General features: G+C 33.9%; 4 protein-coding genes across 4 annotated transcripts; 1 reads left to right on the plus strand and 3 right to left on the minus strand.

The window, feature by feature from the left end:
* The first annotated feature begins 141 nt into the window (after positions 1–141).
* On the plus strand, positions 142–4,292 carry LOC107903443 (zinc finger BED domain-containing protein RICESLEEPER 2). Its single transcript, XM_016829495.2, has 5 exons — positions 142–674; positions 898–1,023; positions 1,120–3,090; positions 3,167–3,240; positions 3,745–4,292. The coding sequence occupies exons 2-4, from the start codon at positions 993–995 to the stop codon at positions 3,238–3,240; spliced, it is 2,076 nt and encodes a 691-aa protein (XP_016684984.2). The 5' UTR covers positions 142–674; positions 898–992; the 3' UTR covers positions 3,745–4,292.
* A 1,054-nt stretch (positions 4,293–5,346) lies between these two features.
* On the minus strand, positions 5,347–7,758 carry LOC107903453 (UDP-glycosyltransferase 74F2). The gene is made up of 2 exons (XM_016829504.2): positions 6,980–7,758; positions 5,347–6,325 (listed from the first exon to the last, which is right to left on the minus strand). The coding sequence occupies exons 1-2, from the start codon at positions 7,634–7,636 to the stop codon at positions 5,594–5,596; spliced, it is 1,389 nt and encodes a 462-aa protein (XP_016684993.2). The 5' UTR covers positions 7,637–7,758; the 3' UTR covers positions 5,347–5,593.
* Positions 7,759–10,304: 2,546 nt separating this feature from the next.
* On the minus strand, positions 10,305–12,708 carry LOC107903435 (UDP-glycosyltransferase 74F2). The gene is made up of 2 exons (XM_016829488.2): positions 11,912–12,708; positions 10,305–11,076 (listed from the first exon to the last, which is right to left on the minus strand). Exons 1-2 carry the CDS (start codon positions 12,566–12,568, stop codon positions 10,345–10,347), a joined length of 1,389 nt encoding a protein of 462 aa, XP_016684977.2. The 5' UTR covers positions 12,569–12,708; the 3' UTR covers positions 10,305–10,344.
* Positions 12,709–14,082: 1,374 nt separating this feature from the next.
* On the minus strand, positions 14,083–16,486 carry LOC107903426 (UDP-glycosyltransferase 74F2). Its single transcript, XM_016829476.2, has 2 exons — positions 15,730–16,486; positions 14,083–14,924 (listed from the first exon to the last, which is right to left on the minus strand). The coding sequence occupies exons 1-2, from the start codon at positions 16,384–16,386 to the stop codon at positions 14,193–14,195; spliced, it is 1,389 nt and encodes a 462-aa protein (XP_016684965.2). The 5' UTR covers positions 16,387–16,486; the 3' UTR covers positions 14,083–14,192.
* Between the last annotated feature and the right edge of the window lie 926 nt (positions 16,487–17,412).

Here is a 17,412-nt window from a genome sequence, read left to right on the forward strand (position 1 = left end):
TAATAACATTAAATTAACGACAGGTGACCAAAACGAAAATTTATTAAAGTTAAGTAACTAAAATAAAAATAGTTGTTAATGATAGTACCCACTTTGCAAATTTTTTTATTTTCAAATTGATAGATGAAGTGGATTTCAATTGATTCGGGGTAATTTTGGGTAGTAGGAATTTTTGGTTTAACTTTTGTCTCACATCATAACATCGTTATGGTATTTAATATCAGTATTACCGCTATTTTTACATTAATCACAGCTAACGCATCGTTCATCCAAACCCACCCTCATGCTGTCCTCGGTTTACCTTTTTGAAATAAATTTCCCAAATTAAATTTTACAAAATTTACACATTTAGTACCATATCTTTTGTTACATTTCATTTCCCCAAAATGTAATTTATTCATTTGTATACTCACTGCTACGAACAGTCTATTAACACTACGAGTGTTTAGGAACTCCACGATCTTCTCTTATTTTATTCCAATTTCTGTCCTTTTTTCAAAAAAAAAAATTTATGTCTTTCATGGTGTAATTGAGTTATTTGTAACCAATCAAGTCTTTTTAGTGAGTGTGGAACAAAGATTGATTTTGGAGTTGGGTCATTTTTCGTTTAGGGTTTATGTGGTTTTTTATTCTTTAATATCAGATATGTATTTGTTTGGCGATCACAATTTAAGGTTCGATCCCTTTTCTCTCTCTCTTTTTTTTTGTTTTCGATTTTAGGGTTTCATTCGTCGCTAAATTTTTTTATGTTGGACGTTGAAATTTGTCAATCTGCCGAGTCAAATAAAATAGAAATTGGTGTTTTTTTTTTGGTTTGATGGATTAGAAAGTTGAAGAACCCTAAGATTTTTTGGTGTATTTTAGAATTTAATTATAATCCCAATCTCAAATGTTCAGGGTTTTTCAGTTCTCATGCATGAACTTTGCGTCATTGGAACTGATTCATTGATTCTCTGGAGTTTTTCCCTTTGGATTTTATATATTATCAACTAATGGATAACTTTGATCAGAAGCTTGGTCCAGGTAAGCTCTCATTCTATTTTTGCAATAAATCACTTTGTTTAGTCTTTAATTTCGATTTGTGTGAGATTATTATGTTTCCATTTGTCTCAACTGCAGAATTTTTCAAGAATCTTTCAGCGGAAGCTGTTACGCCATTAAATGTGGTTCATGAAGAGATATATGAAAGTTCTTCGAAGCGACCGAAAACGACATCCAAAGTCTGGGATATTTTCGAGAAGCTTCCAGCACAACAAGGAGATTCAAAGGCGATATGTAAGTTATGCAGGAGAATATATACTGCTAAAACTACTAGTGGTACTTCTCACTTGAGACGTCATATTGAAGCTTGCGTTAAACGTGGTAATCATGAAGTAGATCAGCGCTCAATAGAAGCATGCTTTAAACCTGTTAAACGGAATGCCAATCGTCTCACTCTTTCGCATGACACCTTGATTGCTGCTACTACATCCTTACAGAACTATAAACTAGATGTCGATGAGATTCATCGGGCGATTGCAATGATGATCATTGTTGATGAACAACCATTCAGTGTGGTTGAAGATGCGGGTTTTAGACGTTTATTGAGTGCTGCATGTCCTGAATTTCCGGTGCTGAGTAGGAGTTCTATTAAAAGGGATATAATTTCCATATACGTGAAGGAGAGAGAGAATATTCGTGAATTGTTAGCAACATGTCCTGGTCGGATTTGTTTGACATCCAGCACATGGAAATCCGATTCCGATGATCACTTCAGTTGTGTCACCACGCATTTCATTGACCATGAATGGAGGTTGCAGAGGAGGATTTTAAGGTTCAAGCTTATGCCTCCTCCATATGATAGTTTGTCTGTTGCTGATGAGATAGCTTTGTGTATGGTTCAATGGAACATCGAGCACAAGGTTTTCAGTGTTACGCTGGAGAATTTGTCGAGTGATGATTGTGTGGCTGACATGCTGAGATCACGACTTGCTGCGAAAAAGTATCTCCCTTGTAAGGGTGTGTTTTTTCATGTCAGTTGTTTCTTTCGCATTTTGAATTCAATTGTGCAAGCTGGTTTGAACCTAGTTGTTGATATCATTGCAAAGTTGAGACTCGGTATTAAGTATGTGCAGCAATCTCCCCATAGGAAGAAGAACTTTTACATAATTGCTAAGACTTTGAACTTGGATACTCAAAGAAAGTTGTGTCTCGATACCCCTGCCAGATGGAATTCCACATATAACATGGTAGAAGTTGCTTTCTGTTATAAGAATGCATTCGTGTACTTGGCGGAACAAGACAAAAACTTTCTACACAAATTATCAGAAGATGAGTGGGAAAAGATGAGTGTCTTATACAAATTTCTGAAAGTCTTTTACGAGGTGACGTGTGTATTTTTTAGAAACAGACAGCCGACTTCAAATTTGTATTTCAAAGCTGCATGGAAAGTTCATAGTCGCTTATTTGATATGGTTAGAGGTCCAGAAAATTTCATGACTCACATGGTCAGAGAAATGCACTCGAAATTGAACCAATACTGGTCAGCTTATAATTTGATATTGTCATGTGCTGCGATTTTGGATCCTAGATACAAGATTAAGTTTGTTGAATATTGTTACACCAAACTATATGGTAGTGGTGCTCAGAAATATGTTAGCGTAAGCGTTAACACTTTGTATGGCTTGTTTGATGAATACATGCAAAATTCAGCACGCCCTTCTCAGACTACCTTATTATCAACTGCTGCCAGTAAAATATCCAATGATAAAGACAATAACGATGGGTTTGAAGATTATGAAACCTTTCAAAGTGCCAGGTTCCGAACTCAAGTGGAGAAGTCTCAACTTGATCTTTATTTAGAAGAACCAAGCCATGATCTAAACAGTGAAATAGATGTCTTGGAGTATTGGACTTTATGTTCCTTGAGGTATCCAGAGCTTTCAAAAATGGCCCGCGATGTTTTAACCATTCCAGTGTCCACCATTGCTTCTGACAGTGCATTTGACATTAGTCCCCAAGTGATTAGCACTGATCGTAGCTCTTTAAAACCAAAGATGTTACAATCATTGGTTTGTCTTCAAGATTGGATGTTGGCTTCTGATAGAACAAGTAAGTCGCCTTATTTGATTGCATATAGTAATTGCTGTTATACCATGCATAACTGCTTTGTTTAAAATCTCTGTAGGAGGTTTAGGCTCTATGGAAAGCAAACCTGAAGATGATAGCTCCAGTTCTAGTGATGGTGATGATGATTATTAGGTAATTTTCGTTTTAATCATATATCTATTTCCGGTTTCTTGGAACTGATTTTCCCCGATTTAGAACTTCATCTGCATTCTTTTGAGGGATAAATATAAAATTTATACATGGACTTTGGTCCAATGTGCAATTTTGATACATGAACTTTTTTCACATGAAGCTCGTATTGTGGTTCATGTGTGTTCATGAAACTTTGATTTGATTCAATTGTACACATTTAAAGAAATGAATGCACACATTTATTTTCATATTGGATTAATATAATTGTTTATGTATGCAATATAACAACATAAAATGGTGCTACTCCGATACTGTTGTTTGTGATTTGTGAGAATTTAATCAAATTAAAATTTCATGCATAAAATCACATAAAATCAAAGTTCATGTTTAGTTTTGATATTTATCCCTTCTTTCTGCCCACCACATCTTTTATACTGCAAAGATTAGTATTTTCAAATATGAACGAGCAAACAGGGTTTTTGAACTCATTTTTTCTTCTTCCAGCTTATCTGAAGTGTTGCAGAAGAGCCATCTTGCTTCTAGGAAATTCTGACAACTGATTAACAATGAGGTTCGATTGACATGGATACGGCGTGGAGTTATGAACAAATGATGAACCATCTCCAGCATAATGTTCAAAGAAAATGGAGCAATGGACTCATAAAAAGGAACCCCAAAACTCCAAAAATCAAATGATAATATATGGCATTAACTGCCCCAAGATTTTACACATAATGCGGCTCTCTGAAACGCCTGATTTTGGAGCTGATGATAAACACTGGTGGAAAAGATCACAGCAATTTGTTTATTCGTTTCTCAAAGAGCTTAGCACAAGCATTGGACAAACTGTTAATGGTGTTAATCTTTCCATGCTAATATTCGTGCTTTCATCTTCTTCAAATTAGGAGCTTGTTGAAGGAAACGAAAAGCTTTTGCTTGAACTTGATGCTGGTGATTAGGCTTTTTTGAGGGGTAAGTTCTTAAAGAATTGCAGCATTTAATTTATGCTATAACTTGTGTTTGGTAAATAAAAATATCTACTATTTGCATCATTCATCTCTATTTTGGAAAGATTTTAAAAGCAATTTTAGAATGAAAATATCAGTTGATTAATGAATTTTTATTGTTGTAGTTAAAGGGCAGCCCTCATTGGCTATAGGTTGTGTTTTGATTATAACAGGATCACTGGTTTTTCTCTTTTTAAGAAGAAAAAAAAACTTCACAAGCAATATTGTGTTTACCAAAAAAAAAAAAAAACAGGAAAGGTCACATGGCTACGTGCATATGTCTTAGATTTGCTTGTGGAGTATTTTTATTTCATCTACAATGTATAGAATAATTATCCTAGTGTTCTATATTATATTTAAGATTTTAATTGAGCTGGTGTTCATTATCAATCGTATCTCAACTCAGTGGTAAAGTTATAAAAGAATCTCTTATTTATCTCAAAATAAAGTCTTCTAAGCCAAGTAAAATCGACAACTTAATTAACAAGTAAATAACTTAAAAAATAGAGATAAACTTTGTGGGATAAGGTAAGTTGATCACCAATATTTTCTTTAGCCAATCTCGATCACCGTAGGGATAAAACATATTCTAAGGGTCATTTGTTTATAGAGAATTGAATTATGGAGGTCAAAGGAAAACTGCTTATGCTATCCTGAAGTTATGTTCAGATTATTGTCCAAAGGTTTGTATAAAATTTGTTCGAACGCGAGAATAAACAAGCAGATCAAAGGGCTGTTCGAACATGGGTTGAAACATCAGCACCAAGACATTTAAAGTCTCAACAATCGTCTTCTTTGACTTTTTGACAAAACATAAACAAATGATGAAAGGTAAACTCCTCTTATCACCATGCTAGAAACATATGAGATACCAAAATAATGATGACCGAATGTTGGAACATTTTATGATATTTTATCAACTGCCCACATGATTTTTTATCAGGAATTGGATGATTCTGTAGTGTTTTTATCTGGGTGTTGGTTGTGTTTACTTATGAGTGATTATATGAATATATAGATTTTAAGGGTAAGATGGCAGATTCACAAATAACACTTATATTTTATTTCTTACTAAATACAAGATACGAAGAGTAGTAGATATCAAATTTTCAACACATAAGTATTATTTAACACATCACCCCTCTTTATATCCATTGTACCAAAGAGAACCGAATAATCATATCGATTTAAGAGATTTTGAATGAAATTTGTGTTTTGATCATAATTGAATCACTCTAGCTTTTACCTATTTTCTAATAACATATAATATGTGTTATTGAATAAATCAATTGAACTAAGTTTCGGATTTGTCATTTTAAATATTTTGTTTACTAAGAACACTAACCCTATTTACATCGTGCCAATATTTTAGAGACCAATTCATCAATATTCTTGTCCGAACTTCCACCTTCACACACTGCTTCCACAGCCAATTCCTTCCATTTCATAGCATTTCTTTTCATTTCAATCCCTTGTTCCCCTTCCATAACTTGTCTAATACACCTCTCTATTTCATCTCCACTCACAATCCCATCCTCCCTCACATTAACTCGAACCCCAACTTTCCAAACATCCTCAACTAGCTTAGCATCCGTGGTTTGGTCAGTCCATTGCGGCATCGCCACCATCGGTACCCCCAAACACAAGGCCTCAATCGTCGAGTTCCAACCACAATGCGTGAAAAAACACCCTATGGCCTCATTCGCAAGTACCTCGGTTTGTGGTATCCAAGTAACTATCAATGCTTTATCACCCATTTCCTCAATGAACCCGTGTGGGACTTTCGGTAACTCGGAAGACCGAACCACCCACAAGAAATGAAACCCAGCTTGCTTTAAACCCCGTGAGAGTTCCTTCATTTGGTCGCTGGTTAGGTTAGCCAAGCTTCCGAATGAGACGTAAACGACCGAGCATGGTGGCTTGGTGGTTAGCCAACATGTATTAGTAGAGTCTAGTTTAAAGAGATTGAGATCGTAATCTTTGTCGTTTTCGAGTCTTTTATCTAAATACATGGATGGGATTGTTGGGCCTATCGTTAACAGTGGTTGAGACATCACCTTCGACATCGAATCAACAACCTGTTTATAGCAAAGAGATCATTACAAAATGGTAAAAGTACCTTGCATGTCACTATACCACTTGCTGCATTTTGGTTTTTATACTTTTAAAAAATAGTAATAATATAATAGCGAAATGATAACAAAACAATAAAAATTAGTGATAAAATAGCAACATTTTTTTTCTACAAATTCATGTTGAGCCTAGGCAAAAAAAAGCTTTCCCATTTTTCGAGCTTATGTTTTTGCCCAAATTTTCTCTCTTTTCGGGCTGACCTTCGGGTTGAACTGGGTGACTCGGCCCATAGATAAGTCTAGGTTTTAGTTTAGGGTTTTGAAACCAGTTCTCTAACTATCACTACCACCGGGGTGAATAGAGATATTTTTTTGTCTTAATTTGGTACTTAAGTTTGGCTTAAATGTTCAATTTGATACCTGACTATTTTTTTTGTCCCAATTAGGTAACTATGTTTTTCTACAAGAAAATTTTATTATAATAATAAAATAAAATATATAATACTATTAATTTATATTGATACGATTGACATCAACAATTATTATTAATTGAAGTTATTATTAACTAGGCCCAAAATTATTAGAGCAGAACTCAATCAAGTCCTATGATTGACAAGAAAAGAGAGAGAGAGCGCTTTCTATAGTTAAAAGTAAACTAACCTCTTGTTCCAACTTGTAGAAGGTATTAACTAAAATGAAATCAGCTTTGGCTATATTAGAGAATTGATTCAAAACCAACTCGAAATAAGATGGATACGAACCCACAACATAGATAAATGACGGCATGTCTCGAAGATCAAGCAACGGCAACCCGGGAATGACAATTGGCATCATTGACGATGAAATCGGAAGACTCAAAAGCCCGTTACGAGCATAATAATATATGTAATTCACAGCGCACGCCTGCGTAAAAAAAGCGATTCCAACAATACCAAATTGTTGGGCAACATCAAGAACCCATGGAAGGAAAGCATCATAGAGTATGCAATCAATAGGTCGGGGTGAGTTCTTATGCTTTATGATAAGTTCGGTCAAGGTTTTTGACCCAACAGTTTGTAATCTTACAAGGTAATCGTCAATACTCCTGACTTCAAAGAATCTGCCTTCATCACAACCGTCTGATATCGTGTCGAAATCGATGTCAGAGTTGAGTAATTCAGGTTTCATGGTTTCGGAGATGAAGACAGTGGTGGCAAAGGTTGCTTTGAGTCCTTTGGAGGATAAGCGTTTGGAGAATTGAAGCATTGGGTTAATATGGCCTTGGGTCGGATACGGAATGACCAATACATGACCCCTATTGTTAGCTTTTTTCTCCATTTGTTTTTGTTCTCCAATATAATTTATGTTCTTCAAGAATACTGTAGTATGCTATTTATATTGGTAGAGTGTGTAAGACCACGACTAATCTTAAAAGGAGTGGATGGAAAAAGGATTATGTCATATCAATGGATAGAGTTCTATAGCCCCAATTATAGGGAAACAAAAAAAAGTAACGAGCTTTTCTTTGAGTTGTTTATCTTCAAAACCGATCAAATATATTTTTTTATACAATGTATAGAATTATTTATAACCCTTAACCCTTAAATAAGTGAATAAACGCGTTTCAACACACTCGAACTCACATCGTCCTACATTGCCAATAATATTCACGCCAGTCGAACCAATACTGAATTGACACATATTAAATATATTTTTAAATATCAATCAATATCAAAATATGAGTAAAAAATAAAACGATATATAGGTTTACAAGTGTGGAAGGATTTTGATCATAGGATCTCAGAAAAATATAGATAAGATGATTTCATCCACACAAAATATAGGCAATATTTTCAACTTTACACCGAATACAAACAATGTTCCTTGATTGAATCTAAAATTATTGAACCATCCATCCCTTTCATGATAATGATACCTTTTGGGTTCAAACGTTCAATAATTCAACAAATATTGTTCTACCACATACGTAGACTTATACAGCCCGACCCGAAGGTCTGTCCGAAAAATAAAAATATTTGGATAAAAATATAAGCTTAAAAGATGGGTTTCGGCAAAAAAATTAAGCTCGTTTAGAAAACGGGTTGAGTCCTAAGTAAAGTTTTTTTTGGCCCCGAGCTTGGCCTGGATACATGTCTAAAAGTATCGATACCCTTAACAAAGTATTTGTACTTTCACAAAAGTATCAATACCCTGCCTGGTATCAATACCGTTTTAAGGTTAGATGTTTTGAAAATTAAAGAAAAATTGCTTGAGTGTCGATACTCTCTCTAAGGTGTCGATACCTCATAATGTATCGAGATTATAAGTTTTAATACAGGTCAAGCCGGTCCGGGCCCGGGGTTAGCATATATAATCTAGGCCGGGTTTAGGTAAAAATTTACACCCATTTTTGAGCCGAACCTAAAATTTTGTTAAAACTCGGCTCAGCACATGAACAACTCTAATCACGTTAGATTTCTAAATAAGAAGTAAAACTCTTTTAACATTGCTGTTTCCGTTCATAAAATTTGAATTTTAAAACAAAGATATAAGTTTCTTATCTCTCGACATAATAAGCATTGATCGAGACAAGGATGAATCCTGAAATATTATAAAAGAAGTCCAACATATTACTAATGGCAGCAATAGAACCAATTGTTCCCTTTCTATCAAAATTTCAATTTTATAACATTTTATTTTTTTATTTTTTTTACATATCATATGAATATTAAAAATATAAAATTAAAATATAAATAATAAATAATAAATAATATTTAAGTTTAAATATTATAAAATTCAGTCCATGCAAAAAATGTTTATCCCTATACTTATGTTGTAAGTTCGAGTCACAGGACTTGTCTACTGATGGTGTGTATATATATGGCAATGGTTTGCTACTATCAAGTGGCACGTGAGCTATACTAAATATATATACAAATCAAAATAGGGTACCTAACCAAATTTGGGTTAATCATTTGTAAATATAAGAAATAAAAATAATTGTATATATGAAACTCGATTTTGATTTAAATACGAAATTCTTTGCTTATACAATACGCAAATATAAAATGATATTTTTTCGCACAAACGAAAGTTGGTGTAGTTTTGAGATCTTTTTTCCTTTTCATGCAACAATTATTGAATAATGTTGGCTTAACTACAATATTAGACCCTAAATTATATTTTTTTTACTTCGTTAGTTTTTTTTTTTTGGTAAAAATAGTACCTCAACTATCAATTTCATCTCATTTTACCCAAAATGGTGTGTGAAATCCAATAAAAACATGCTATATGTCACATTCTTATTGGCCATTGTCATGTTTTGGTATAAAATGAGATAAAATTGATAGCTTAGATTTATAGGTGCTCATGGGCCAGGTTCGAGCTAGGCATAAGCATGATTTTAATATATTTTATGTTTGTCCAAACCCGGCCAAAAATATGGGCTTAAAATTTTGCCCAAACCCGTAAATTTGTAAAAGGCTAACCCAAGTCCAATTTAGCCCCGCCCATATTATTTTTTTGATTTTTTTTAAAAATATTTATATTATATTATATTATCTTAATATTTAATAATTTTATACATTTTTTATTTATTGAAAATTTTTATATAGTCATCTTAACATTATTTTAATGTTTACATTAGAGTAGTATTATATATTTAGTATATGTTTATTTTTTAATGTGTTATAAATAACATAATATAAAGTATTAAAACCTTGAAAATGGGTCGGGTTGGGCTTGGGCTTTGAATATTTAAGCCTGAGCTCGACCCATATTTTAAACGAGCCTAATTATTTTTCCCAAACCTATTTTTCAAACCTAATATTTTTGCTCAAACCCTCTTTACATACATTGTACCAAAAAGAGCCGAATAATCATATCGATTTAAGAGATTTTGAGTGAAATTTGTGTTTTGATCATAATTGAATCACTCTAGCTTTTACCTATTTTCTAATAACATATAATATGCTTAATGCATAAATCAATTCAACTAAGTCTCGAATTTGTGATTTTAAATATTTTGTTTACTAAGAACACTAACCCTATTTACATCGTGCCAATATTTTAGAGACCATTTCATCAATATTCTTGTCCGAACTTCCACCTTCACACACTGCTTCCACAGCCAATTCCTTCCATTTCATAGCATTTCGTTTCGTTTCAATCCCTTGTTCCCCTTCCATAACTTGTCTAATACACCTCTCTATTTCATCTCCACTCACAATCCCATCCTCCCTCACATTAACTCGAACCCCAACTTTCCAAACATCCTCAACTAGCTTAGCATCCGTGGTTTGGTCGGTCCATTGTGGCATCGCCACCATCGGTACCCCCAAACACAAGGCCTCAATCGTCGAGTTCCACCCACAATGCGTGAAAAAACACCCTATGGCCTCATTTGCAAGTACCTCGGTTTGTGGTATCCAAGTAACTATCAATGCTTTGTCACCCATTTCCTCAATGAACCCGTGTGGGACTTTCGGTAACTCGGAAGACCGAACCACCCACAAGAAATGAAACCCAGTTTGCTTTAAACCCCGTGCGAGCTCCTTCATTTGGTCGATGGTTAGGTTAGCCATGCTTCCAAATGAGACGTAAACGACAGAGCATGGTGGCTTGTTGGTTAGCCAACATGTACCGTTAGAGTCTAGTTTAAAGAGATTGAGATCGTAATCTTTGTCGTTTTCAAGTCTTTTATCTAAATACATGGATGGGATTGTTGGGCCTATCGTTAACAATGGTTGAGTCATCACCTTCGACATCGAATCAACAACCTGTTTATATCAAAAAGATCATTACAAAATGGTAAAAGTACCTTGCATGTCCCTATACCACTTGCTGCATTTTGGTTTTTATACTTTTAAAAATAGTAACAATATAATAGTGAAATGATAACAAAACAATAAAAATGAGTGATAAAATAGTAACATTTTTTTTTTTACAAATTCGTGCTGAGCCTAGGCAAAAAAAAGTTTTTCCATTTTTCGAGATTATATTTTTGCCCAAATCTTCTCACTTTTCGGGCTGGCCTTCGAGTTGAACTGGGTGACTCGGCCCATGGATAAGTCTAGGTTTTAGCTAGTGTTTTGAAACCAATTCTCTAGCTATCACTACCACCGGGGTGAATAGAAATATTTTTTTGTCTCAATTTGGTACTTAAGTTTAGCTTAAATGTTCAATTTGATACCTGAGTTTTTTTTGTCCCAATTAGGTATCTATGTTTTTCTACAAGAAAACACATGTCAAACATTCATTAGGCAATATGATGTCATTTGGTTTGGATACCAAATTGAATATTGAAATTAAACTTAAATATCAAATTGAAAAAAATAAAACCTTAAATACCAAATTTAAAACTAAACTCAATACTAAATGATATATTAACCGCTTGAATTTCTCAAAAAAATAGATAAATTTGAAATAATAATAAAATGAAATATTTAAATACTATTAATTTATATTGATATGATTGACACCGACAATTATTATTATTTGAAGCTATTATTAACTAAGCCAAAAAATTTTAGAGCAAAACTCAATCAAGTCCTACAATTGAGAATAAAAGAGAGAGAGAGAGAGAGCGCTTTATATAGTTAAAAGTAAACTAACCTCTTGTTCCAACTTGTAGAAGCTATTAACTAAAATGAAATCAACTTTGTCTATATTAGAGAATTGATTCAACACCAACTCGAAATAAGATGGATATGAACCCTCAACATAGATAAATGACGGCATGTCTCGAAGATCAAGCAACGGCAACCCGGGAATGACAATTGGCATCATTGACGATGAAATCGGAAGACTCAAATGCCCGTTATGAGCACAATAATATATGTAATCCACGGCGCACGCCTGCGTAAAAAAAGCTATTCCAACAATACCAAATTGTTGGGCAACATCAAGAACCCATGGAAGGAAAGCATCATAGAGTATGCAATCAATAGGATGGGGTGAGTTCTTATGCTTTATGATAAGTTCGGTCAAGGTTTTTGACCCAACAGTTTGTAATCGTACTAGGTAATCATCAACACTCCCGACTTCTAAGAATCCGCCTTCATCACAACCGTCTGATATCGTGTCGAAATCGATGTCGGAGTTGAGTAATTCGGGTTTCATGGTTTCAGAGATGAAGACAGTGGTGGCAAAGGTTGCTTTGAGTCCTTTGGAGGATAAGCGTTTGGAGAATTGAAGCATTGGGTTAATATGGCCTTGGCTTGGATAAGGAATGACCAATACATGAACCCTTTTGTTAGCTTTTTTCTCCATTTGTATTTGTTCTACAATATAATTTATGATCTTCAAGAATATTGGACTATGCTATTTATATTGGTAAAGTGTGTAAGACCACGACTAATCTTAAAAGGAGTGGATGGAAAAAGGATTATGTCATACCAATGGATATAGCTCTACCGCCCCAATTATAGGGAAACAAAAAAAGTAACGAGCTTTTCTTTGAGTTGTTTATCTTCATAACCGATCGAGTATATTTTTTGATACAATGTGTATATAATTATTTATAACCCCTGACCCTTAAATAAGTGAATAAACGCGCTTCAACACACTTGAACTCAAGTCGTCCTACATTGCCAATAATGTTCACGCCAATCGAACCAATACTGAGTTGACACATATTAAATATATTTTTAAATATCAATCAATATCAAAATATGAGTAAAAAATAAAACGATATATAGGTTTACAAGTGTGGAAGGATTTTGATCTCAGAAAAATATAGATAAGATGATTTCATCCACACAAAATATAGGCAATATTTTCAATTTTACACCGAATACAAACAATGTTCCTTAATTGAATCTAAAATTATTGAACCGTCCATCCCTTTCATAATGATACCTTTTGCGTTCAAACGTTTAATAATTCAACAAATATTCTTCTACCACATACTATACGTAGACTTGTACAGCCCGACCCGAAAGTCTGTCCGAAAAATAAAAATATTTGGATAAAAATATAGCTTAATTGCTTAAAAGATGAGTTTCGGTAAAAAAATAAGGCTCGTTTAGAAAACGGGTTGAGTCCTAGGTAAAGTTTTTTGGCCCCGAGCCTGGCCCGGATACATGTCTAAAAGTATAGACACCCTTAACAAAGTATTTGTACTTTCACAAAAGTATCGATACCCTGCTTAATATCAATACCATTTTAAGGTTAGATGTTTTGAAAATTAAAGAAAAATTGCTTGAGTGCCGATACCCTCTCTAAGGTGTTGATACCTCATAATTTATCGAGATTATAGGTTTTAATACAGGTCAGGTTAGTCTGGGCCCGGGGTTAGCATATATAATCTAGGCCGGGTTTGGGTAAAAATTTACACCCAATTTTGGGCTGAACCTAAAATTTTGTTGAAACTCGGCTTGACACATGGATAACTCTAATCACATATATTTCTTTTTACCTCATTCCGTATTAAATTTTGATTAATTTAGAGTTGGATTAGGTTAGATTTTTAAATAAGAAGCAAAACTCTTTTAACATCGTTGTCCCCGTTTATAAAATTTGAATTTTAAAACAAAGATATAAGTTTCTTATCTCTCGACATAATAAGCATTGATAGAGACAAGGATGAATCCAGACATATTATAAAAGAAGTCAAAAATATTACTAATGGCAGCAATAGAACCACTTGTTCCCTTTCTATCAAATTTTCAATTTTATAACGTTTAATTTTTTATTTTTTATATATCATATGAATATTAAAAATATAACATTATAATATAAATATTAAATAATATTTACGCTTAAATATTATAAAATTCAGTCCATGCAAAAAATGTTTATTTCTATACTCATGTTGTAAGTTCGAGTCATAGAACTTGTCTACTAAATCTCGGATTTGTGATTTTAAATATTTTGTTTACTAAGAACACTAACCCTATTTACATCGTGCCAATATTTTAGAGACCATTTCATCAATATTCTTGTCCGAACTTCCACCTTCACACACTGCTTCCACAGCCAATTCCTTCCATTTCATAGCATTTCTTTTCGTTTCAATCCCTTGTTCCCCTTCCATAACTTGTCTAATACACCTCTCTATTTCATCTCCACTCACAATCCCATCCTCCCTCACATTAACTCGAACCCCAACTTTCCAAACATCCTCAACTAGCATAGCATCCGTGGTTTGGTCGGCCCACTGTGGCATCGCCACGATTGGTACCCCCAAACACAAGGCCTCAATCGTCGAGTTCCACCCACAATGCGTGAAAAAACACCCTATGGCCTCATTCGCAAGTACCTCGGTTTGTGGTATCCAAGTAACTATCAATGCTTTATCACCCATTTCCTCAATGAACCCGTGTGGGACTTTCGGTAACTCGGAAGACCGAACCACCCACAAGAAATAAAACCCAGTTTGCTTTAAACCCCGTGCGAGTTCCTTCATTTGGTCGCTGGTTAGGTTAACCAAGCTTCCGAATGAGACGTAAACGACCGAGCATGGTGGCTTGGTGGTTAACCAACATGTACTGGTAGAGTCTAGTTTAAAGAGATTGAGATCGTAATCTTTGTCGTTTTCAAGTCTTTTATCTAAATACATGGATGGGATTGTTGGGCCTATCGTTAACAGTGGTTGAGACATCACCTTCGACATCGAATCAACAACCTGTTTATAGCAAAGAGATCATTACAAAATGGTAAAAGTACCTTGCATGTCACTATACCACTTGCTGCATTTTGGTTTTTATACTTTTAAAAATAGTAACAATATAATAGCGAAATGATAACAAATCAATAAAAAATAATGATAAAATAGCAATAGTTTTTTTTTTACAAATTCGTGCCGAGCCTAGGCAAAAAAAAAGCTTTCCCATTTTTCGGGCTTATATTTTTCTCAAAATCTTCTCCCTTTCGGGTTGAACTGGGTGACTCGGCCCATGGATAAGTCTAGGTTTTAGTTAAGGTTTTGAAACTAGTTCTCTAGCTATCACTACCACTCGGGTGAATAGATATATTTTCTTGTCTCAATTTGGTATTTAAGTTTGGCTTAAATGTTCAATTTGATACCTGAGTTTTTTTTTCCTAGTTAGGTATCTGTGTTTTTCTACAAGAAAACACATGTCAAAGATTCATTAGGCAATATGATGTCGTTTGGTTTGAATACCAAATTAAATATTGAAATTAAACTTAAATATAACTTAAATACCAAATTTGAAACTAAACTCAATACTAAATGATATATTAAATGCTTAAATTTCTAGAAAAAAGATAAATTTAGTATAATAATAATAAAATGAAATATTTAAATACTATTAATTTATATTGATACGATTGACATCTACAATTATTATTAATTGAAGTTATTATTAACTAAGCCCAAAAATATTAGAGCAGAACTCAATCAAGTCCTATAATTGAGAAGAAAATTGAGAGAGAGAGAGAGAGCTTTGTATAGTTAAAAGTAAACTAACCTCTTGTTCCAACTTGTAGAAGGTATTAACTAAAATGAAATCAGCTTTGTCTATATTAGAGAACTGATTCAACACCAACTTGAAATGAGATGGATACGAACCCACAACATAGATAAATGATGGCATGTCTCGAAGATCAAGCAACGGCAACCCGGGAATGACAATTGGCATCATTGACGATGAAATCGGAAGACTCAAAAGCCCATTATGAACATAATAATATATGTAATCCACAGCGCACGACTGTGTAAAAAAAGCGATTCCAACAATACCAAATTGTTGGGCAACATCAAGAACCCATGGAAGGAAAGCATCATAGAGTATGCAATCAATAGGATGAGGTGAGTTCTTATGCTTTATGATAAGTTCGGTCAAGGTTTTTGACCCAACAGTTTGTAATCGTACAAGGTAATCGTCAATATCCCCGAGTGCGAAGAATCCGTCTTTATCACAACCGTCTGATATCGTGTCGAAATCGATTTCAGAGTTGAGTAATTCGGGTTTCATGGTTTCAGAGATGAAGACAGTGGTGGCAAAGGTTGCTTTGAGTCCTTTGGAGGATAAGCGTTTGGAGAATTGAAGCATTGGGTTAATATGGCCTTGCGTCGAATAAGGAATGACCAATACATGACCCCTTTTGTTAGCTTTTTTCTCCATTTGCTTTTGTTCTCCTATATAATTTATGATCTTCAAGAATACTGGAGTATGCTATTTATATAGGAATGTGTCAATGAAATTAATAGATAAAATACCATTATTGGTAAAGTGTCTAAGACCACGACTAATCTTAAAAGGAGTGGATGGAAAAAAAGATTATATCATATCAATGGATAGAGCACTACAGCCCCAATAATTATAAGGAAACAAAAAAAAAAATAATGAGCTTTTCTTTGAGTTGTTTATCTTCATAACCGGTCGAGTATATTTTTTGATACAATAATGTATCAAAGAAGTGAATAAACCTTGTATAAAATTATTTATAGCCCCTAACCCTTAAATCAGTAAATAAATACGTTTTAACACTCTCGAACTCACGTCGTCCTATATTGTCAATAATATTCACGCCAATTGAATCAATACTGAGTTGACACATATTAAATATATTTTTAAATATCAATCAATATCAAAATATGAGTAAAAAAAATGATATACAACTGTGGAAGGATTTTGATCATAGGATCTCAGAAAAATATAGATAAGATGATTTCATCCACACGAAATATAGGCAATATATATTTTCAACTTTAGACCGAATAGAAACAATGTTCCTTAAGTGAATCTAAAATTATTCAACCAGCCATCCCCTTCATGGTAATGTTACCTTTTGGGCTCAAACGTTAAATAATTCAAAAATATTACCACATACCATATGTAGACTTGTACAGCCCGACTCGAAGATCTGTCTGAAAAATGAAAATATTTGGAAAAAATATAAGCTTAAAAGATGGGTTTCGGCAAAAAAATAATGCTTGTTTAGAAAATGGGTTGAGTCCTAGGTAAAGTTTTTTTGGCCCCGAGCCTGGCCCGGATACATGTCTAAAAGTATCGATACCCTTAATAAAGTATTTGTACTTTCTCAAAAGTATCGAGACCTTGCCTAGTATCAGTACTGTTTTAAGGTTAGATGTTTTGAAAATTAAAGAAAAATTGCTTGAGTGTCGATACCCTCTCTAAGGTGTCGAT

Source organism: Gossypium hirsutum, chromosome D02, assembly GCF_007990345.1.
Source record: "Gossypium hirsutum isolate 1008001.06 chromosome D02, Gossypium_hirsutum_v2.1, whole genome shotgun sequence".
Taxonomy (NCBI): Eukaryota; Viridiplantae; Streptophyta; class Magnoliopsida; order Malvales; family Malvaceae; genus Gossypium; species Gossypium hirsutum.

Excerpts from the sequence above, each read along its gene's own strand:
- LOC107903435 (XM_016829488.2), bottom strand. The coding sequence starts at position 12,568 with ATGGAGAAAAAAGCTAACAAAAGGGTTCATGTATTGGTCATTCCTTAT. Across the intron at positions 11,077-11,911 it reads TCTACAAGTTGGAACAAGAG|GTTGTTGATTCGATGTCGAA; the intron begins GTTAGTTTACTT and ends TGATATAAACAG.
- LOC107903453 (XM_016829504.2), bottom strand. The coding sequence starts at position 7,636 with ATGGAGAAAAAAGCTAACAATAGGGGTCATGTATTGGTCATTCCGTAT. Across the intron at positions 6,326-6,979 it reads TCTACAAGTTGGAACAAGAG|GTTGTTGATTCGATGTCGAA; the intron begins GTTAGTTTACTT and ends TGCTATAAACAG.
- LOC107903443 (XM_016829495.2), top strand. The coding sequence starts at position 993 with ATGGATAACTTTGATCAGAAGCTTGGTCCAG. Across the intron at positions 1,024-1,119 it reads TGATCAGAAGCTTGGTCCAG|AATTTTTCAAGAATCTTTCA; the intron begins GTAAGCTCTCAT and ends TCTCAACTGCAG. Across the intron at positions 3,091-3,166 it reads GTTGGCTTCTGATAGAACAA|GAGGTTTAGGCTCTATGGAA; the intron begins GTAAGTCGCCTT and ends AAATCTCTGTAG.
- LOC107903426 (XM_016829476.2), bottom strand. The coding sequence starts at position 16,386 with ATGGAGAAAAAAGCTAACAAAAGGGGTCATGTATTGGTCATTCCTTAT. Across the intron at positions 14,925-15,729 it reads TCTACAAGTTGGAACAAGAG|GTTGTTGATTCGATGTCGAA; the intron begins GTTAGTTTACTT and ends TGCTATAAACAG.